This window comes from Capra hircus, chromosome 19 (assembly GCF_001704415.2).
Source record: "Capra hircus breed San Clemente chromosome 19, ASM170441v1, whole genome shotgun sequence".
NCBI classification, from domain to species: domain Eukaryota; kingdom Metazoa; phylum Chordata; class Mammalia; order Artiodactyla; family Bovidae; genus Capra; species Capra hircus.
In genome coordinates, this window is record NC_030826.1 from 14,027,323 (window position 1) to 14,049,056 (window position 21,734).

General features: G+C 48.3%; 2 protein-coding genes across 2 annotated transcripts; one reads left to right on the forward strand and one right to left on the reverse strand.

The window, feature by feature from the left end:
* LOC108638246 (C-C motif chemokine 3-like) lies at positions 3,267-5,336 on the reverse strand. The gene is made up of 3 exons (XM_018064216.1): positions 4,743-5,336; positions 4,177-4,291; positions 3,267-3,774 (listed from the first exon to the last, which is right to left on the reverse strand). The coding sequence occupies exons 1-3, from the start codon at positions 4,816-4,818 to the stop codon at positions 3,684-3,686; spliced, it is 282 nt and encodes a 93-aa protein (XP_017919705.1). The 5' UTR covers positions 4,819-5,336; the 3' UTR covers positions 3,267-3,683.
* LOC102171053 (C-C motif chemokine 18) lies at positions 5,662-20,549 on the forward strand. Its single transcript, XM_005701409.3, has 4 exons — positions 5,662-5,735; positions 18,681-18,857; positions 19,602-19,716; positions 20,103-20,549. Exons 2-4 carry the CDS (start codon positions 18,794-18,796, stop codon positions 20,191-20,193), a joined length of 270 nt encoding a protein of 89 aa, XP_005701466.1. The 5' UTR covers positions 5,662-5,735; positions 18,681-18,793; the 3' UTR covers positions 20,194-20,549.

Genomic DNA, 21,734 nt, shown 5'->3' on the forward strand with positions numbered 1-21,734 from the left:
CGAAACCATCACAGCACTGTTCATCGGCTATAGCCCAATACAAAATTCAAAGTTTTTTTTGGAAAAAAAAAAAAAACAACTCCAGAACCTTCCACAAGTTGCCTTGACAAAGAGGAAATTCACTCCGTGTGATGGGCTCATAGGTGCCCCCGTCCTCCTTTCTCTGCCCTCTCATGTCAGTTTCTTTTCTCCCACTCAGTCTGGCTCAGGAAGTGGACAGGTTCATTCTACATCCACAGGAAGAAGAAAGAGTGGCCCCCTGCTGGGTTCCACCTTTGTGAGGAGAGGTCATTACCTCTTCCCTTGAAACCACACAAAGTCGCTTCAAGGGCTGGTGATGGGGGCACTGCAAGCAAGCTGACTACAGTTGATGTCCCAGGATGAAGCTCTCAAGTTGAAGGGAGATCAGAAGTTCAGAAAGAAACATGGTTTATGGTGATACTTTAAGGACCACTGGATCAAGTTTGTTTTTTTTTTTTTTTTTCCTTTTTTCTCTGGATCAAGTTTGGCCTGAAGGTAATCTACTTCTTGAAACTTCAGTTATGCGAACTATTAATAACAAGTTCCCTTTATCATCCGTTAAGTCAGATTGAGCCAGCTTTTCTGATTTGTTGTTGTTCAGTCCCTGTCATGTTCGACTTTTTGCAACCCCATGGACTGCAGCACCCCAGACTTCGCTGTCCTTCATTATCTCCCGGAGCTTGCTCAAGCTCATGCCCATTGAGTTGGTGATGCAACCCAACCATCTCATCCTCTGTCACCCCGAACTGACAGAGACTGCAGTGCAGCAGGCAGCAGACCCCAAAAGTGGCCTTGGCTGAGGGCAGTAGCTGAGGCCAAAGTCAGGGAGGACGTCTTTTATATTCTCACCAAGGTGAGAATCTGCCTACCAAGTTTGCATCAAAAACGAACATGCAGAATGTTGAAGACTGATTGCTTCATGCGTACATCAGCAAAGCCCTCTAAGAAAGAGACTAATTCACCTTGAAACTGGCTCCTCCGATAGCAGAGAAGAAAAAAAAAATTAGTTTGCTTAAGAGAAACCTTTTCTGCTTGCTGACTGAGAATCAGTCATCTGGAAAAGCAGAATTCTCCCCTCCAAGCTAATGTTAGTATAAGCAGAAATGACAGGATGGGAGACTAGAAAGGACAAAAAATGGAATCCATAAACAGCCCGGTTCATCCTGTTCTCAGACTCCTCCTTTAAGAAATTCATCCTGTGAACAAAACCAACCCTCGAGTTCCCTGTGAGGAGGTGGGCTGGTGGGATGCGTTTGGAGGCAGGGAGCTGATCAGGGCAACCTCCCCGCCTGTGGCATCATTTCATCAGCAGAGGGCAGTGTGGAGCCCAGAGCCAGTTACATGGGGGAGAGGCTGTGGTGGGGAAAGGGGAGGCCCAGAGCTCCCGGCACTGTGCTATGAGAGAGAAGGAGTCCTAAATGCCTGTTCTAAAAGTAACAGTAGCTGACAGATTTTCTGCTCATTAACCATCCAACGAACCTGACAAGAAAAACAGATCAGAAGCCTTGAAAAACTGGAAGGGAGTTGTATCACCTCTGAAACCCCAAGACCAACCAAAAACAGGTTATGACTACACTCCAACATCGGTTCTCAAACTAGCTGTACATTAACATTTTAAAATTACTGATGCCCAGGTTTCACCTAGATCTCACTAAATCTTGAAGGCGAGCTCTTGGCAATGAAGTTTTTAGAAAGCTCCCCCTGGGCTTGTCTGGCAGTCCAGTGGTTTAGAATCCACCTGCCAATGCAGGGGACACAGGCTTGATCCCTGGTTCAAAGAGTCCACTTGCTGAGGAGCAACTAAGCCTGTTGGCCACAACTATTGAGTACAAGGTCTAGAGTCTACATGCCGCAGCTAGTGAAGCCCGTGCACGAAAGTGAGAGGAGCCACCTCAGTGAGAGGGGCTCCCCAGTGGCGCGAGTGGTACAGAACCTTCCTGCCAACGCAGGAGACGTAAGAGACGAGGGTTCGAGCCCTGGGTCGGGAAGATCCCCTGGAGGAGGGCATGGCAACCCACTCCAGTGTTCTTGCCTGGAGAATGGACTGAGGAGGCTGGTGGGCTACAGTCCATGGGGTTGCAAAGAGTCGGACGCAACCGAAGTGATTTAGCAGGAGGCAGGCACCTCGGTGAGAAGCCTGTGCACTGCAACAAAGACCCGGTGCAGCTAAAATTAATTAATTACTTAAAAAATTAAAAGCTCCCCCAGATGATTCTAATGTGAATTCGAGGTTGAAAAGCACGACTCTGCCTTCACACCAATCCTGGGTTACTCAACTCCAACAGGAAATAGGCAGCCTTTATGAGAGATGTGCACCCCAAGCAGTGTTAGCTGGTAAAAGACAGGAATCCCAGTTAAAACTGAATTTCAGATACACAACAAATAATTTTTGTCTAAGCATGTCTCAGCAATTGCATGGGACATCCTTATACTAAAGAATTCTTCCCCCTATAATTATATTTAACTCTGACCACTCTAGCTCCCAAACCTCAGCTCAGATGTGGCTTGAAGAACATTCCTCCACAAAGCAGAGTGCAGAACGATGGAGAAGGTGAGCAAAGCTGTCAGTCAACTGGCAGGTAGGGGATCCTTGCTAGACGGCAGGCAGGGTTGGCTAGACTGTCACCAAGGCAAGCACTCAGCACAGCACTACTATAAGCACTTAGCATTGAACCCAGCACTCAATAAACCCTCAACAAGCGTTAGCCATCATTTTGAGGAAATCATTCATGAAAACACGTTGGTGTGTACAAACACACATCACCTTGGTTTTCATTTAAGTAGAAAAACTTCCTAGACCGTATCAACTATGATTTGGTTGTAAAATACTGTGTTAGGGCCTCCCTGGTGGTTCAGGAGTTAAGAATCTGCCTTCTAGTGCAGGGGCCTCGAGTTCATTCCCTAGTCAGGGAACTAAGATGGCACGTGCCAGGGGGTACGTAAGCCCTGGCACCTCAGCTAAAGACCCCTTGTGCTGTAACTAAGACCCAACACAGTTAAAAATATAAACAATTTTTAATATAGATAAATGAAAATCTTTTACTTAAAATTATTTTTAAATTAAAAAAAAGAAAGTGTCCGTTTCAACTTTCCAGGACAGCATCTCCAGGGGAATGCCTGGTGTTCTTGTTCTAGGATGCTTTTTCTTTCTCATGGTTTCTGCCTCTTTTCATATTCCCCTACTTTCCCCCCAGTATTAGTCTCAATCTGTGATTCTGGCTGCTGGGAAGACAAAATCAAGAGAGTCACCACAAGGAAAAGGCTGGTTTACCTTTTATAGAAGAGCCTTCAATATTTTGAATCACAGTCCTGGGCAAAACTACTCAACCAGTATTTGTTGTTTGGCATGTATGATATGACTGCTGCCAGGAGAGCGCCAGTCACACTGATCCAGGTACTGAGAGTGAGGACAGTTACAGAGGAAGAGGGAGGGATGGGTGGAGAAGAGGGGGTCAGAGCAGATATTCACGACACCACACACTTCCATGGTGGAAATAAATGACAAAAGTTAAATAGGAGACATTAAAGTGAAGGAGGGCCCCGGTGAGTGGCTGGGGATGGGGTGTGACCCACAGAAGAGGTGCCTTTTGGAGTCCCAGGATCATTGCCCTGCTTCCCCGACTGTCCATGAGGGAACTTATTCCCTGCAGCTCCCAGGCCACTCAGGGATTCAGCTCCAGGTCAGTGATGTATTCCTGGACCCAGTCCTCACTGGGGTCGGCACAGACCTGCCGGCCTCTTTTGGTCTTGAAGCTGTGGAGAGAAGCAGAAGGGTTACACACTGGTGAGTGCAATGTGGGGGGATCCTGGGCCCCCAGGGACCCCTCCCTCCTTCTGCCCTGGACATCTTGGGGCCTGTCCACATGCTCAAATCATGTCCCCTTCACCCTGGGGTTCACAGACCTTCCTGGGTCTCCTATGGGGGTCCCCTCAGAAAGCCAGCATCGTTGTTTGGCAAATGAGAGAAAGGACAGCTTCCTGCTGTCGCTCCTCCCCTCTCCTCCCTCTGCCCAGGGGCAAACCCCCGGGACCCTCTGCAGGCCCCAAACCAGGTGAGAAAACACAGCAGGGGCCCCCCTGGTGTCCTGAGCTCCAAGGAGGTGCGTCAGACCCCCAGGCTCCTTCCCCAGGGCGGTCAGGAAGCCTGGCCCTTACATGACTCCGGGCTTGGAGCACTGGCTGCTGGTCTCGTAATAGTCATCCACGAATTTGCGCGGGATCTGCCGGGAGACGAAGGAGAAGCAGCAGGCGGTCGGGGTGTTGGCACCAACTGTGAGAGACGGGAAAGAGTTCAGGGGAAAGGTAGCCAACGGCCCCTCGAGTGTCAGGAAGACCCTCAGGAGGCAGCACCAGGCGGGTAGGGATGGGGTGGGGGCGGGGGAATCCAGGAGGAAGTGGTGTTATTTCAACTGGATTCCAGAGGAGAGCAAAGGCCACATCAGTGGGAGCCCACTGGACACAGATTCCACCTATGTCAGAATCCCACCTGGGCCTCATCTTCCCAGGAATCCATAAAATGGGCCTCCCCACCACTGTCTCTCAGAGCCAGAGAATAGACCTGCTAAAATCCCCCCTGGGAAGGAAAGTTCTGCTCAGGAAATAGTGTCTGCAGTCTCTCTGAAGCTCTCTGCCTAAGGGCTCAGGTGAAGGACTTCGGCACTGTGGCCCAAGCCCTGGCCAAGTGTTGGGGACAGGCCTAAAGGAAGGGAAGACGGACTCACGGGTGGCAGAGCAGGTGTGGGCAGAGAGGGCCGCGGTGAGCAGCAGGACAGCCAGGGCGGCCCCGGGGACCTCCATGATGCCGGGCGGGTGCGAGAGTCAGGTGGGGCCAGCGGAGCTGGACTCGGAGACTTGAAGCTGCAGCCTCCTGCTGGGGTCTGAGCTGTGTCCTGTCTTTATAGGCAGCCTTGGGACACTAGAGGACGGAAACTTGTGGAGACTGGCGGGGCGGGGGTGGGGGGTGTATTTTTTATCACAGCGTTGGTATCATGCTGTGAGTGGCAGAAGCCAGCAAAGCTTTGGGTCACCACAAAGGCTCAGCGTATTTGCAGGAACGGTCGTGTTGCTTACTTGATGGGGAAATGGTTTCCCCAGTGAGAGGAGGTGAGAGGCTGGTGTGACCCTGTGACAAGCTTATGCGCTGCTTTCTCACAAGAGCAGGTCTGTACACCAAGCATCTCCCCACAGAACTGAACCTTCTGGGACCCACCCCTAGCTGTCCCGACAACACAGCTCTGACCTAGACGATAAGACCACGGCGTCTTGAGAAGGCCCCCTCAAGATAAAACCACACCCTGGGTGGGGACAGCAGATCTGGGGAATACTCAGCTGCAGAAGGGGCCGGAGTGAGGCTGGCCTTTCAGGCTTTGGCTCATTCCTCAAACATTCTACCTTAAGCTTTTGATTGTGAGGCATCCATTTCAAAGATATCCATCTTGAATAAGCACATCCCCCGATACAGAACTAGATAATGGGCCAGGCTGCCCTACCCATGAAGTTCCCCTTTCAGAAAGTTCTGGATGACCATTTGAGTGGCTTCCTTTTCCCTTCCACACTTTCTCTCTTATCTGTTAAATTCACCAATAAAGAGAGAACATGCAATACCCTGGGCACCCCACCCTCACCCCAATAAAGGCAGAGCCCCAGGTCTGAGCTCTCTCTCTCTGTGAGACCTTGCTGTGTAGCCTCAGCAGTTCCGGGTACCCTCCAGAACGGTGAGTAACAAACCTTGTCTTTTCTAAGTCCCCTGATGGTTGTTGCTGAGGTGTGTGTTGCAATCATAATAAGAACTACAATGGCTGATGCAGCTTCAACTTTGGCTCCGGTTGGGAAATGTCAGTCAGGCTCCCACAAAAAATACAGCCCAGGTGAGTGCCTGCCTGCATCACCATCAACAGGATGAGACTGATACAAGACCACTGGTCTCTGGGTTAGCAGGACCAACTGGGAGCTAATATGATGAGCTTTAAAATGTTGTTACTCTTTGAATAGCAAAGCTCTCTGCCAGGGATCTATCCTATGGACATAAACACAATGATGAGGTTGTATGCATAATAGTGTTTACCATAGCTTATTTATAATAGTTAAAAGATGGCCTACAATTACATGATGGTGTATTCACCTCTTGTAATAATAATTCACCATTAGAAACTGTGAAAGTAAAGATTTTACTTTCTTTAAGTAACAACGACATCTCCTATTTCCTTATTGTAAAATCAAGGAGAAAATTCGAGGATTTGTCTGGTGGCATCATCAGTGGCATCATTAAAAACTCTTTAACATCTCCCCTTCCTGCATCATTTTGCTGGCTTTCCTTCTTTGGGCTTTCATCTCATGGTGCTAACACGGCTGCTGCTGTTCAGGCATCAGTGCAGTTCAGTTCAGTCGCTCAGCTGTGTCTGACTCTTTGCGACCCCATGAACTACAACATGCCAGGCTTCCCTGTCCATCACCAACTCCCAAAGCTTGCTCAAACTCATGTCCATCATGTCGGTGATGCCGTCCAACTATCTCATCCTCTGTCGTCCCCTTCTCCTCCTGCCTTCAATCTTTCCCAGCATCAGGGTCTTTCCCAAGGGCTCAGGTCTTCACACCAGGTGGCCAAAGTATTGGAGTTTCAGCTTTATGTCTTTCTCTCCCTGGGCCTGTCCTATGTAAATTGGGCCAGCCAGGAGTGTTGTTTGTTTTACCTGAGGTCCTCACTCGGGTCCTGGGACCTTCCTTTGTTCTACTTTCGCGGGCTTTCCCCTTCCTTGTCTTTTAGCCACTGCCATTCTGGACTCCTTTTCCCTGTTCTTTCTACCTAACACTCCCCCCTCAAGAGATGGGAGGCCCAGTTCTTTGGGAATAGGGGCGTCGAGGTCTTTCTGGCTACTTCCTGCTGAACCGGGATGGCGAGGGGTATTGGGCCTCCCTCTCTTGCTAGTCTCAAGCCTCAGAGTCCTTATAGCGGTGTCCGTCTAAGGGTGGGTGATATTTTCCGTGGTAGGCTGTAGTTTTATATCTTTGTTGAACTGGCACGGCATGTTGTAGCTTGTTGACCTGGGCAGAGACAAAACAGATTAGACGGTTGCCAGTACATGGAATAATCATAAGCATCATCAATGTAGCATAACAAGGACTAGTAGGGGCATCAAGTGAAGTCGCTCAGTCGTGTCCGACTCTTTGCGACCCCATGGACTGTAGCCTACCAGGCTCCTCTGTCCATGGGATTTTCCAGGCAAGTGCGCTGGAGTGGATTGCCATTTCCTTCTCCAGGGGATCTTCCTGACCCAGGACTCGAATCCAGGTCTCCCGCATTGCAGGCAGACACCTTACCGTCTGAGCCACCACATTAGTCAATTTCAAATTCACATCACCAGGATGACTCAAGTCCCTTCTTGTTCAGGAATCAGAAAGATCTATCTCCTGTCTGTTTTGGAGTACTATCTCTACCAAGCTGTGTTGGCTGTTTAGAGCTGTCCTGAGAAATCTTGTCCCCAGAAACCAGATTTTAGGGGTGTTCATTAGAACGGCACTCATTTGTAGTCTGAATAGGTATCTGAGATCTCCCAGGGGTTCACAGGTGTACTGAGTGTCCTCTTCTGTCTTCTTCCATGGCTTGACTTGTGAGTAGTGAATCCAGGAGTCATGTCCTGGTACCTTGACTGCTGTGGGGGTAGAAAGTATTACAGGGTAGGGGCTTTTCCATGTGGGCTGGAGTTGAGCTTTTGGGGACCCATCTTTCCAGACTTTAATTAGGACTTGAGTCCCTGGAGCATATAGTGGTGACTCCTTAGAATCTTTTGGGTCCTGGTTCACACCCCACAAGCGTATATCCTGTTGGAATTGCCCAATGGCCATGGTATAAGACTGGGAGGGTCTGAACCTCTGGATCTAGGAGGAGGTCATTGGCATAAACGAAAGGTCTCCCATATAGCATCTGATAAGGACTAAGACCAACCTGTTCCTTAGGGGCAATACGGGTGCGGAGGAGAGCTATTGGTAAAGCCTCCTTCCATCCCAGGGAGGTCTCCTGGGTTATCTTTTTTATAGCTGATTTTAAGAATTGATTGGCTCTTTCTACTTTTCCTGAAGACTGAGGCCTCCAGGCACAGTGGAGATAATAAATAATGTCCAGTGCTTTCAAGGCCCCTTGGGTGACCTTAGAAGTAAACTATGTCCCATTGTCACTTTGTAATGACTTGTGCAGACGAAATCTTGGAATGATTTCATGGAGCAATTTTTTTACCACCGCCTCAGCCTTCTCAGTCCGGGTGGGAAAGTCTTCAATCCATCCTGTGAATGTATCTATCATGACTAATAGGTATTTATACCCTTGAGAAACTGGCATCTGGGTGAAGTCCATCTGCCAGTCCTCTCCTGGGTAGGTCCCACGTGGTTGGATGGGCTGGGCCAGCTGGGGTCTTCGAGCTCCTTGGGGGTTGTTTAATCGGCAAGTGGGACAAGAGGAGACCACTTGCCTTATAGTCGTTTGGAGGCCTGTTCCTCTGAAGGACCTTTTTAGTAATTTTTGAAGGGCCTTTTCCCAGCTCTAAAGTTCAAGTCAGGGCTATGAGCTCAGCTAATTGGGCTGAAGTACCTGGTGGCAGAGGCTTAAGCCTCTATGATCTCAAAATTGGAGACTACTGCATATCCGGCTCTTCATTTTCCATCCAAGACAAAGCTGCTTCCATCAGTGTACCAGATTTCTTCAGGATTGGTCAGAGGATCTTCTGACAATCCCTCTCGGGGTTTTGTCCAGTGGTCCAAGGTTTCTAGACAAGAGTGAAAGGGGAGAGAGCCCTCTAGGGTAGGTAGGAGGGTGGCTGGGTTAAGAACCTCACAAAGAGATATAGTGAGGCCTGGATTTTCCATCAGTATTACTTGATATCTGAGGAGTCTTTGATCAGACATCCATAAATGGCCTCTCCCATTTAGGAGTTGTTTTACTTGGTGGCTGGTAAAAATAGTTAGTTTGCCCCCAAAGGAGAGTTTTAAAGCATCTTCTATCACGATTGCAATAGCTGCAAGATTTCGAAGGTGGGGGGGAGCGGGCGGGAAGGGAGGTGGGGTGGCCAGCCTCGGGCGGTTAGATCGAGCCTCTTGGATAAGTAAGCTACAGGCTGGGGCTCAGATCCCAACCTTTGAGTTAACACTCCCAAGGCTATTTCCTCTCTTTCATGGACATACAGTTGGAATGCTTTTTCTGGGTCTGGCAACCTCAAGGCAGGTGCCTGAGTTAAGGCCTGTTGTAGTGTAGCCTCTGCCTCCTTTCGAGGAGTTCCCCACATAAGTGGAATTGAATAATCTCGTCCCTTTAGGTTTTCATATAAGGGCTGGGCAATTAGACCATAGTTGGGTATCCAGATTCTACAATACCCAGTTAGCCCCAGGAAAGCTCGCAATTGTTTTCGAGTCATGGGGGAGGGCAACTGGAGGATTCCTTGTATCTGATCAGAGGACAGCCTCCTGGACTTGTGTGTAATCTGAACTCCCAGGTAAGTGACCTTTGTCTTGACCATCTGTGCCTTAGCACGGAAGACTTTATTTATATCCCCTTTCTGCCAAAAAGTTTAGAACCTGAATTGCATGTTGTTGGGCACTTTTCTTATCTGGAGAGCAGATTAGTAGGTCATCTGCTGCTGCTAAGTCGCTTCAGTCGTGTCTGACTCTGTGTGACCCCATAGAGAGTAGCCCACCAGGCTCCCCCATCCCTGGGATTCTCCAGGCAAGAACACTGGAGTGAGTTGCCATTTCCTTCTCCAATGCATGAAAGTGAAAAGTCAAAGGAAAGTCGTTCAGTCATGCCCGAGTCTTCGCAACCCCATGGACTGCAGCCCACCAGGCTCCTCCGTCCTTGGGACTTTCCAGGCAAGAGTACTGGAGTCTACATATTGTAATATCTTACCATTTGGTCCCAGGCCCAGATCTAGGAGATCCTGGCTAAGGGCCTGTCCAAACAAGCGGGGGCTGTCTCTGAACCCCTGAGGTAATACTGTCTAGGTCATCTGTTGGTGTTTTTCTCCTGGGGCCTCCCACTCAAAAGCAAAAAGATATTGGGATTGGGTACTGTGGGATGGAGGGGGACTACAGCTTCATTTATGATCTGGAGATCTCGAGCCATTCGCCAAGCTCCGTCCTTTTTCATTACAGAGAGGATCAGGGTGCTACATGGCGAACTGGTGGGGACCAATAGCCCACAAGCAAGGAATTTATTTATTAAAGGCTCCCAAGCTTCTCTTTTGAGGGGATATTTTTTCCAGTTAGGAAATCGAGTGGGATCTCAAAGGACAATGATGACCAGTTCAGCTTGGTGGGCTCGTCCAGGAATCCCCTGGTCCCACACCTGGGGGTTAATTTTGTCCTCCCATAGTTTTTGGTCCCTCTCTATTGGAGAAGGTGTAATGGGTTCTTCAGTAGTAACCAGGAGCTGCAGGGCTCTAGGGGCTGAAAAGCTTCCCATCACAAGGGTGGTCCCCAGTTTAGTGAGTATGTCTCCTCCCATTAAGGGAGTAGGACACTCAGGGACCACCAGAAACTGGTGGGAAAATATTTGTCCATCCCAGCATCAAAGAAGTGCTTGGGTAAATCTTTTAGTAGTTGCTTTTCCTGTAGCACCCAAAATGGTATGGGTTTGGGGGGAGAAGGCTCCGGAGTAGGAGATCAAGACAGAGTAGGTAGCCTCTGTGTCAACCAAGAAATTCTCGGACCTACCTGCCACATCCAGTTGCACCCTTGGCTCCAGCCCCGTGATGGTTATCTGTGACAGGCGGGCTGGCTTCATTCCTGTTGAACCATCGTGAGGGTAGGCTTGGCGCTTGACCTTGAGGCTCTTGGGTCCCTAGGGCAGAGTGCCGCCCAATGTTCCAGTTGATAGCATTTGTGGCAAGCCATTTTAGGAGACTTGTCACGGTTTGGACACTCTTTGGCCTAACGTCCCACCTGTCTACACATCAGGCATTTGTCTCGTGCCTTGTCCTTCAAGGACTCGGGGTTTGCCATGGGGCTTCCCTGGAGGGCAGCCAGCATCTGGGCATGCCTTGTCTCTTTCCTTCTCTCCCTCTCCTGGGCCTTGGCCTCCTTCTCCTGTTCTGTTATAAAAGGTATTGGTGGCTGTCTGGACCATCTCATCTAAAGAGGCAGCGGGGTCCTGCTGTTGTAGCTGTTGTAACTTAATTCTGATATCTGATGCACATTGGGATAGGAATTTGTCCTTTAAAATCACCTGTCCCTCGTAAGAATCTAAGCCCAGATTGGTAAACTTTTGGAGGGCCTCTTTTAGCCTTTCCAGAAAGGCGATGGGGTTCTCAATGGGCTCCTGAGTTATTGCTGAGACCTGGGCATAGCTAATTACTTTTTGTTGGGCTGCTTTCAGTCCTGCCTTTACACAGATCAGAAAACGATCCCTTTCCCAGATGTGCTCAGGATCATTATAATTCCAATTAAGATTGGAGGAGGGGACTGCAGTTTCCCCTACTGGGTATCTATCACTGGACATGTGAAGCCCTGTTGCATAGCTCCGGGCCTCCTTTAAAACCCTAGTATGTTCAGGGTCAGATAAAGTTTGGCTAAATATGACCATGATGTCTTTCCACCAAGTCAAAGGCCAAGGTAATATGTTGGAATGTATCTATGTATTTGCCTGGGTCATCTGTATAACTTCCCAGGTCTTGTTTGATCTGTCTTAGTTCTAAGAGGGAGAAGGGCTTATGGACCCGGGTTGGTCCTAATTCTCCTCCAGTTTCAACTAAGGAACATACTCAAGCTGGCTTTTGTGGAGGGGGTGCTCCCGGATATGGGGGCACATTTGGATACAAGGAAGGAGCAGCAGGCAACTCGGGAGCTGTGGGAGGTGAGCCTTCATGAGGAGGTTCCTTTTCTTGGTTGTCTGTGCCTAACACCATTTGCCTAGTGGGCTCACTTTTAGTGTGTACCACAATCCCATGCTTAAGACAGAGTCCCTTCATATCGCTCAGTCGGAAGAAGATTTGGGCAGAGGGGATCTCTGTCCACTTCCCTTGTCTTTTGCAGAATAACTCTACTTGCAGGATGGTGTTGTGACTTAAAGTCCCACCCTCAGGCCAGTGTTCCTCATCCCCCAGTGCATACTGTGGCCACGCAGTGGCACAAAAGAACTTCAAGTGACTTCTCCTTAGAGCTAGAGGGTCGAACAGCTTCCAGTTATCAAGGATGCACCTCAAGGGCATCTGTTGGGAAGTGGGTCGGTTATTTCCCATCTGAAAGAATGGAGACAGGGAGAAAAGAAAAAGACCTCCTTCAATTTCCATGGGTGGACTTCCTGAGTCTTTCTGAAGCTTATCCTACCCAGTACGGTTGCAACCTGAGAGCCAGGCATCCCCAGGTCAGGGTGCAGATCTCCAGGCAGGCTGAGGTGTGACAGCCTCCTGGAGATCGAATCCCTGGGCAGGTCGAGGCGTGGCAACCTCCTGGGACCCCTGGCACTGGCGGATCCCTGAGCAGGTTGAGGCATGACAACTTTTCGAGGACCAGATCCCTAGGCAGATCAAGGCGTGGTGACCTCCTGGGACCCCTGGACTGGAGTTTGGGCGTCCCCAAGGTCTCCAGCGTGACCAGTGCTGGGTAGGATTAAGGGGTTTGTAACTCATTGCTAGTTTGTCCACCGTGGATGGTGCCCTGAGGCTGGGAAGCAGTGCAACAGTCATAAGCCTTGTCCTCTTTCTCTAAGGGATTGTAAGTCACTGATTTCTTCCCCTAGTCCTCCATAAGAGCAGGTTAGGGTGTCTCCAATGGTAAACATTGCCATAGACCCGCTTTAGGTGATAACAGAAGTAGTGACAAATGAGGGGGTTATCTGGCCCTGTTAGGGTCATTGAGGTATTTTACTAGTAGGCTGGGTGGAGCAATGTTGCCTACAAGGGGAAGGGTCCTAACTATAGAGTCAGTAATCGACTTAGGAACAAATTTGTTAAGAGGCAACAGACCAGATGTTCCATGAAAGTGGAGTGGAGATTTGATCCAGGGATATGTTTGTAACTTTAGGAGAAGGGTGGTAAGGGTTTGGGCCCAAACGGCCTGTGGGGCTAACTCCCAAAGTGGCAGACATTATCCCTGGAAGCCCAGTTGCCTTTGAAGGGATGCCAACCGATGGACAGGCATTGTGTGCCTGTCGCCCGCCCTAGCGGGCTCCCTGGGAGATGCTGGTGTTGCACATGTCGTAGGAAACATGGAAGATGAAGGGCTGACTATCTAGAGGGACTGGATATTATACAGCATTTCCCTCCCAGGGGCCAGCTGTTTTCTGGTTGTCCCTCCAGAAGATTGTAGAGGCAACACTGTGGGCCCGGATGGGGCTCAGGAAAAGAGCACGAAACAGGAGGGAAGCGGGCAGAGCTCAACCTTTGAAAGAATGACATAGTGCAAGGGTATAACATAAACCGATTAAAATCAGTTGGGTCCAAGATGACAAGTCCAATTCAAGTAAATCTTAATCCCCAATGAGTAAGTCAAAAGGCACCCCCAGAGGTGGCAGGACAGCTCTAAGGCACTGTCAAAAGACAGAGGAGCGGGTGGTTCCCCAATGGCTGGGATGATCCTCTCGCTCATTAGCATATGAATTCACCCCGCTTGCAAAACCTAGCCAGGCCGCATTCCTTGGCCTGTACCCTGTAGAGTGCGGCGCTTCTCTCTGAATCTTAAGTCTACCTCGTACCTATTGCTTTGTCTCTCACTGAATTTTTGCAATGAGACATCAGAGCCTGAGCTTCATTAGGCCCTGAAGTCGGGCTCAAGTCCCAGGAGGGAGAGCTGAAGGACAAGAGAAAAAAGCAGTGGGAAAAACGTGCCAAGGAATCCCCTTCATAGCATGCCGGAAAATTTGCTAGATATCTGACCGGTGCTCACAGTTTCTTTGGTCTGATCCTTGACACGGAGAAGAGTAAGGACAGAAGAACCCCACTGGCTTGTGTAACAGCTGCTGGGGCTCAGCAGATAGCGCCTTTGGGGCATGCTGGGGAGTAGCCTCTCCAGAGTCCCTCAGTTGTGCCCCCTGCCGCCCGCCTGTTCGCGGGAGGTTTGAGGAGACAAGAAAGGAGAGATTGTAAAGGAATTAAGATTTCGTTAGGCATATGTCCCTCCAGCCATAGGAGCTCCTACCCTAACCGGAGGTCTTCTGGAATCTGAGACTGGGCCGCGTGGGCTTTCTGCCGAGTTCGCTTTTCGCTGTCCCGGTTTCCAGCACGATGGGCCTTCTCCTGCGCGGGGTTTTCTTCGTGTTCCGCTTCTACCGCGGGAGTTTTGCTGAGTTGGGCTCCTGCTGTGCTTGGCCTCTTCCGTGCAGAGGTTGTTTCAGCCAGGTTAAACCATAGATGTCAGGCGAGTGTATGTTCTTCGGTTTTTGTCTCGTCACAACAAAGATTTGGAGCGACGGACGTTAAAGCCCCCTCGGCGTGTTGTAGCTCTCGGGTCTTAGACAGTCCGCTCAGGTCTCGAGCGGACCGTGTTATAGCTCTTAGACAAATCAGTGTTACAGCTCAGTGTTACAGCTCTATTTTATTTAGAAGATAGCAGGAAAATCCATCTTTGAGGAGTGAGGGCGCCTTGACCCAAAGATGCAAAGAGAAGAGCGCCTCAGTGTGCGGGAGAGAGAGAGAGCTAGCTTTGGCTCCTCTTTTTATATATTTTTCTCTCCCTGGGCCTGTCCTATGTAAATTGGGCTAGCCAGGAGTGTTGTTTGTTTCACCTGAGGTCCTCACATGGGTCCTCGGACCCTCCTTTGTTCTATTTTCGTGGCTTTTCCCTTCCTTGTTTTTCAGCCACCGCCATTCTGGACTCCTTTTCCCTATTCTACTTACCTAACAGATGCAATTTTGTAGTTTTCTTATTTACACTTAACATTACAAGACTTTTCCAAATCATTCCAATATTTTTAAGAGCTGCTTAACTTACTCATCCATCAACGTAGTGCATTAATATTATCATGCGCTACTATAGCACATTTGGACTGTTTTCAATTTTTGTTTGCTATAAATACACTGTGCCAAATAGCTATAGGCATAAAACTTTTCGACAAATGAGGTGTTTTCCCATAGGATATTTTTCTAGTTGTAGACTTTCTGGGCCAAAAAATAAAGACATTTAGGGCTCCTGATCTACAGAGACACCCTATGTCTAATGTGTGTTCATTTCCGTACCCAACTGTTAAACAAGATGATGGCATGTTGTGGGGACTGGTGAATGTTTGATGAATGGGAAGAGTGGATTTAAAAGCTGACTTCATCTACCATGGTCGTGTCTGTAGTCCAGACTTCCCCAGTTCCACTCTGTCCATCTGAGTCCGGGTCAAACACGGCTCAGGCTACTGAAGACTCGATGGCATCAGTAGATATGCCACAGTCAAAACACCTGTGAAGAACATTAGAAATGTCTGCTCCAAGAAAGGCAGAAGGGAATGGTATGATCCATAAAGCTCTGTTTGTGATAGAAGACCAGCTAAGATTGGTCCCTTAGTGACAGCAACTCCTGGCTCCCCCACCTCCTTGTTCGTGAATCATTTCCTCAGAAGCGGTCTGAGCACCATGATGTCATGGTCCTTTTCATGCAGAATGAGGTTTCCAGTGGGACTTGTGTGCTCGTGGTGCTGTGGCATCCCCCGTAGGTGTCACCCTCTGTGATCGGAACAGCTGCAGCAGAGCATCAGATCTGCTCTGTGGGAGGAACTATTAATCTGTAGATCTTTCCATGTCCTTACAGCTCTGACACTAACCTCATCTCATCTCCCGTCACTAGCCAAAACCTTTCCAGCCAATCAGCCCCAACAAATGAGCAACTGGGTTCTTCTTGGATGCTCTGAACCTCTGTGTGACCCCCAGGGACCCCAACATGTGCAACTCATAACAAGACACCATGCAGCAACTTCCCCTCTGATCATGCCCAGCCTCCAGCTTCTCATGCTCTAGAGTTGCCTATAAAGGGACAAGGATACAGGATGGACTCCTGAGGGCTGGAGGCAGCAGCACTTGCCCCATTCTATCTTGGCTTTGCCCTCTTCCTGCCCATCATCAACGATTTCCCCACTCAAGTCCCCACGCTGCCTTAGTCAACCATCTCCTCACCACAAGCCTCAGTTCACGAGTCTTGTCTGTATCACAAGACTCAACCGTCACCCTTTCTTCCTTTTAGAATTGCTTCTCAGTGCTCTGGACAGATGTCTAAACCACATCACTTAAGCCTATGGTTGAGATTCCCCACATGAAAGCAAAAAACTTCACAGAAGGTTTCAAAATGCTCCGAGCTGTTTCCCAAACTTCCCAAAAACTTGTAGCTATCCTAGATAGGCAGAAGAGGACTAGGACCCACTTTTAGTGGGGAAAATTGAGGTCTAATGCATTCATTCAGTTCAGTTCAGTCACTCAGGCATGTCTGACTCTTTGTGATTTCATGGACTGCAGCACACCAGGCCTCCCTGTCCATCACCAACTCCCAAAGTTTGCTCAAACTCACGTCCATCGAGTTGATGATGCCATCGAACCATCTCAACCTCTGTCGTCCCCTTCTCCTGCCTTCAATCTTTCCCAGCATCAGGGTCTTTTCCAAAGAGTCAGTTCTTTGCATCAGGTGGCCAAAGTATTGGAGTTTCAGCATTCATTAACAAGATGCAAATGCCAGGTCTGATTGGTTCCTAGGATGAGCCAAATGACAGAGCCCCTCGACTCTCCCAAGCAGCTCCACCCTTTGGGTGATGTACAGAAGGTGGCATCTTGCTAGCAAATGTCTCTGTGGACCAGATGAAGTTCCCCTGAAAGAGATGAACAAGGGCTCCCTGCTCCAATAGCTGTATTCCCTGAAGAGGGAGCCAAAGACTGAGAACAAGACAGGCAGAGATTCAAAACAGTGATTCACGGTCAAGAAGAAATGCTTAATTTACTTGGTTCACTTTGTGCCCTACTCCGCAGCCCTGAGCACTAACATCTCCACCAACTTCTGGCCGGCCGCCCTCCAAGGGGGGGAAGAAACTGACCTGGCTTTTCTGGGGCTCTTGGTTGCCACTTCCTCATGGTTAGTACAGACACCTCAGTGCCTGCTGTTTCCCTTATTTCTATCCAGATTCGCCACAAATTTGTTGATGCTCATGATGCCCAGCCAATGCTTCTACCCTGGTATCATATCAGGATCACTCCTGCTTCCTAGAGACAGGCAAGGCTTGTGGAGGAAAACAACCCATGGGACATGGGATGAAAAGCAGATAAGCACAGATAGTAGATTTATTTCTTTCTGTTTTTTCCTCTTCCCAGGATGTTTTCTGCATCTTGCTTTTTAATATTTAATATTAAAAATCAAATCTGTCATGGCCATAGTGAACAAACATATGGTACCATAGAGGAAAGGGGAATGGGATGAATTGGAGATTGGGATGGACATATATACACTACTATGTATAAAATAGGTAACTATTGCAAATCTGCTGTATAGCACAGGGAAGTCTACTCGATGCTCTGTGGTGACCTAAATGGGAAGGGAATTCAGAGAGGGGACATGTGTAAACACATAGGAGATTCACTTTGCTATACAGCAGAAGCTAACACAACATTGTAAAAAAAACCATCAGTTCAGTTCAGTCGCTCAGTCATGTCCGACTCTTTGCGACCCCATGAATCACAGCATGCCAGGCCTCCCTGTCCATCCCCAACTCCTGGAATTCACTCAAACTCGTGTGCATCGAGTCGGTGATGCCATCCAGCCATCTCATCCTCTGTCTTCCCCTTCTCCTCCTGCCCTCAATCCCTCCCAGCATCAGGGTCTTTTCCAATGAGTTAGCTCTTCGCATCACGTGGCCAAAGTATTGGAGTTTCAGCTTCAGCATCAGTCCTTCCAATGAACACCCAGGACTGATCTCCCATAAAAATTAATGCTAAAAAAATTAAGCCTGTTCTTGTCATTCTGTTTGCTTAAGAGGCTGGCATTAGGATCCTATACATTAGCCATTATGTCTATCAGTGGATTTACTCTATTATTCCACCATTGTAGAGTATGTAGTTTAGTGTCAATTATTTTATCATAGATTAGCTACCCCAAATAACACTGTCTTTAAAATTTTTTCCCATTTATGAGTTCATTTCCATAAGATAGATTCTGAAAAATAGAATTTCTGGTTCAGAGTATAGACATTTTTACATCTGCTGACCCTCATCCAGCGTTAAATCCAGACTTCATTGTAGGGCTGCAATGATTATTTGGCAAATAGGCCAGTTACTGGAAAGCTAATCCTGACTTTCGCCATCCTTGTACCACCAGGCTTTCCAATTCTGTTCTTTCCATCTAGGAAGTGGTTAAGCTCGGCGTATCCTTCTTGAGGCTCAGTGGGGTTTTTACACGTCACATTTAGACACTTGGGACAATCGTGGGAGTCTATCAGGGCACCCTGCTCTATGGAAGAAGGCTGTGATCACTCACTTCAGAGAGAAATCTGCCACATGCAAAGGAAACAGCAAAGGCTGATCCCTGGGCGATGCCAACTTCTGGTCCCCCATCTGGAGAAACAACTTTCTCATAAGCACCAAGCAAATTGGTAACTGAACTACGTGCTACATGCTCCCTAAGCTCCTCTGGTAATCAGAGGCAGCCCTGGGTGGTGCAACTCACATGACATGATTACTCTTAAAATCCCACCGTAGACACCTCTGACTTTTATATCCCCACAGCCCAGGGCATCTAGAAAGAGAAGACAGCTCACATCCCAGAAGGAGACAAGCAGAAGTGAGTTCCCAAGCCTCTTCTCAACTCTGCCCAGTCTTCTGCCTGCCTGTCCAGCATCATGAAGGTCCTCGTGGCTGCTGTCTTTGTCCTCTGCGCTGCGGCCCTCTGCTCCTGTGCACAAAGTAGGTCTGCTATCTGCTCTCCATTATCAGTTGCTACTCATACTGTAGTCCGAAGTCCAGCCCACATGCTGTGGCTTAAGAACCCTCGTGTGAAATTAGAGAACATTGAATGGGATTTCAAAAATGACATGGTTCCTTTTTTCAAGAAGCTTCAAAAGGAGTGTATTGATTTGGGCTGCAGGTTGGAGTTAAGAGAAGTTTTATCCTACTTTTTAGGTGAGAAACTTGAAGTCTAACACGTCTGCTTGTTAGCACGAGGTAGAGGGGGCTTCCTAGGCGGCTCCGTGGTAAAGAATCTTGACTGCAAAGCAGGAGATGCTTGAGATGCTGGTTTGATCCCTGGGTTGGAAAGATCCCCTGGAGGAGGGCATAGCAATCCACTTCAGTAGTTTTGCCTGGAGAATCCCACAGACAAAGGATCCTGCTGGGCTACAGTCCATGGGGTCACAAAGAGTCAGACATGACAGAAGTGACTTAGCATGCACTTATGCTTTAATTGATCAGGAAAACATTTCCACAAAGGAAGCTGGGAGTAGGGAGTAGACTATCTAGGGTTTAGTTCCCTGTAGAGAAAGATAGAGACCAAATGAAGAGACAAGTCCAAAGGCAAGACTAGGGATATTAATGAGAAACTAGCAAACGAAAGAATCAAATGATTTCCAGTTTCCTTTGCCCACCATGTGTTCCTGACCCTCTGGAGCTTGCCTTTGCCCCTGCGTAACTGTTATTCTTGTTCCTGTACAGAAAAGGTTTACACCCCACCCACTTGCTGCTTCACCTACGCCTCCGGGAAAATCCCCCAAGGAAATGTGGTTAACTATTTTAAGACCAGCAGCGACTGCCGCAAACCTGGTATCATGTAAGTGTCCGTCCTCCTGTTCAACCCTGGGAAGACTCAGGACATGGAGGCGGGGATGAGGGGAGTCCATAGGGGTCAGAGCAGGGAGCAGATCTCAAGAGCACCAGTTCATGGCAAAGGGTCGTCCTGGGAAGGTGCTCAGCACTCTTGGGGACTTTTGTCCATACAGGACATAGGGAGAGGTCACTGGGCTGTCTCCTGATGGGATGAGGGCTGCAGGGAGCCAGGGAGGGTGTGGCCAGAAGTAGAGGAAAGAGAGGAAAGGAAGGGACAGCAGAAAGGAGGTGGTCTGAGGTTATCTCCGCAAATCCCACAGGGATGCAGAGGCCACAGGTGGTCAAAACCATCCCTACTCATTCTCTGTACTATGTCTGCCCTCTCCACAGCTTCCTCACCAGAAAGGGCCGATACGTCTGTGTCAATCCTGCTGACAGCTGGGTCCAGAAATACATCAGCGACCTGAAGAAGAGCCCCTGAGTGGTCCAGAAGGAACCCACTGAAATGTGGGCAGAGATTGGGCCTCAGGGACCTGAACCAGGGGACTGCAAGCCCAGAAGTTTCCTCTCCCATGAGTCCCTCTCCCCCCCACTCCCCACATTCTGGAAACTTTCTTTACTTTAGTTAAACTACTGAAATGTTGTAAATTGTTTTATTCATTTGATGCTTTCTCTGAGAAATCCTACGATGCCCTCTCATTCCCAAGCCCCTTCCCAGTCAATCACATGAAGGCTGATGAGTAAAGATTTACACTCTGTCTCTCGCTAGACCTTGGACCACATCCATCAACAGATGCTTATTGAATTTTTCTGAGACTTTTCCTCTGTTAAAAATGTCGGAATAATAAAGATTATTTTTGTTTCTTAAATATATTTTAGACTTCTGGCTTCACTCCCACCCCCCCTTGACAAATCAGTTTCATTGGTTGGAAAGAATAAGAAAGAATGCTTAGAGGCATCTGAGCAGAAAGGGAAGTCAAGAGAACGAGGATACATGTCATTTCAACCACACCAGCTTTATACTAGAGAAATACTTCTTGTAGTCCAGAAAAAAAAGCAAAGGATTGAAAAGAAATGCTAACTAACAGGCACCAAGGAAATTCATCACTTAAATAACAGCAAAGCCAAGCATTCAGTCATGTGTATTTATGCATCTTCATAAATTCCGCTTTCTTAAGAATAAGGACTAACAGCTTTTGAGGACTTACTATGAACCACGGTCTATACTAAGGGTTTTACATGCATAGTCTATTCTTCAAAATCACTGTGCTGTGTGTACTCTAAGTATCTCCCTTTGACATATGAGAAAACAGTTTCAGTGAGCTTAGCCAAGGTCGCACAGCTAGTAACGCCACAGTCAAACCTGCAGATGAGAGCAAGACCCACACTCTCAACTTAACACTAAGAAATTGTCTCTCAGAGTTCCACTTGAAGCAGATTTACTAGGAATGCACAATTCCTTGGCAAGAGACAGACTACCTCAGTGAGCCAGAAGTGAGTTGTTTGTTAAATAAAGGATAGAAATCCAGAGATAGCCTGGCACTGACTGAGGATGTTGGCAATTCAGAAGAGGTGGCTAAGAAAGTGAGTTGAACCTTTCTCAGCCTTGCTGGACTGGTGGAGAACAAAGTCCAAGGCTGCCCAAATGAAGGGACCGCGAGAAACCATCCTTTGGGTTGATGCCTTGGGAGGAAAAGTAGATGAGAAGGAAACCATCCCTTGAACAAGAGGAGGCCAGCTCCCATCATTTGGGGGTTTATAAAAACTCAAACTCATTGAGATCCCAGATGCTGATGCCACGAATGCCTGACAAGGAAGCTTGAGCTTTTTGGTGAGGAATTGGAGGTTATCGTGAGTATCCTTGCAGATCTGTAAAAGTAAAAAATAAATTCCGTAACCGAAAAAATGCAAAAACTCAAATAAAACCTCAGAACAGGTTAAAACCAACAGAAGACATACCAGTAAAGTTCAAACAGATCAAAATGAAGCAAGGGGAAACAGAGAACTAAAAAACACAAGAGA

Coding starts and splice junctions, on each gene's coding strand:
- LOC108638246 (XM_018064216.1), bottom strand. CDS start 4,818: ATGGAGGTCCCCGGGGCCGCCCTGGCTGTCCTGCTGCTCACCGCGGCC. Junction 4,292..4,742: donor CCACACCTGCTCTGCCACCC/GTGAGTCCGTCT, acceptor CGTCTCTCACAG/TTGGTGCCAACACCCCGACC. Junction 3,775..4,176: donor TGCTCCAAGCCCGGAGTCAT/GTAAGGGCCAGG, acceptor TTCTCTCCACAG/CTTCAAGACCAAAAGAGGCC.
- LOC102171053 (XM_005701409.3), top strand. CDS start 18,794: ATGAAGGTCCTCGTGGCTGCTGTCTTTGTCCTCTGCGCTGCGGCCCTC. Junction 18,858..19,601: donor CCTCTGCTCCTGTGCACAAA/GTAGGTCTGCTA, acceptor GTTCCTGTACAG/AAAAGGTTTACACCCCACCC. Junction 19,717..20,102: donor TGCCGCAAACCTGGTATCAT/GTAAGTGTCCGT, acceptor CCCTCTCCACAG/CTTCCTCACCAGAAAGGGCC.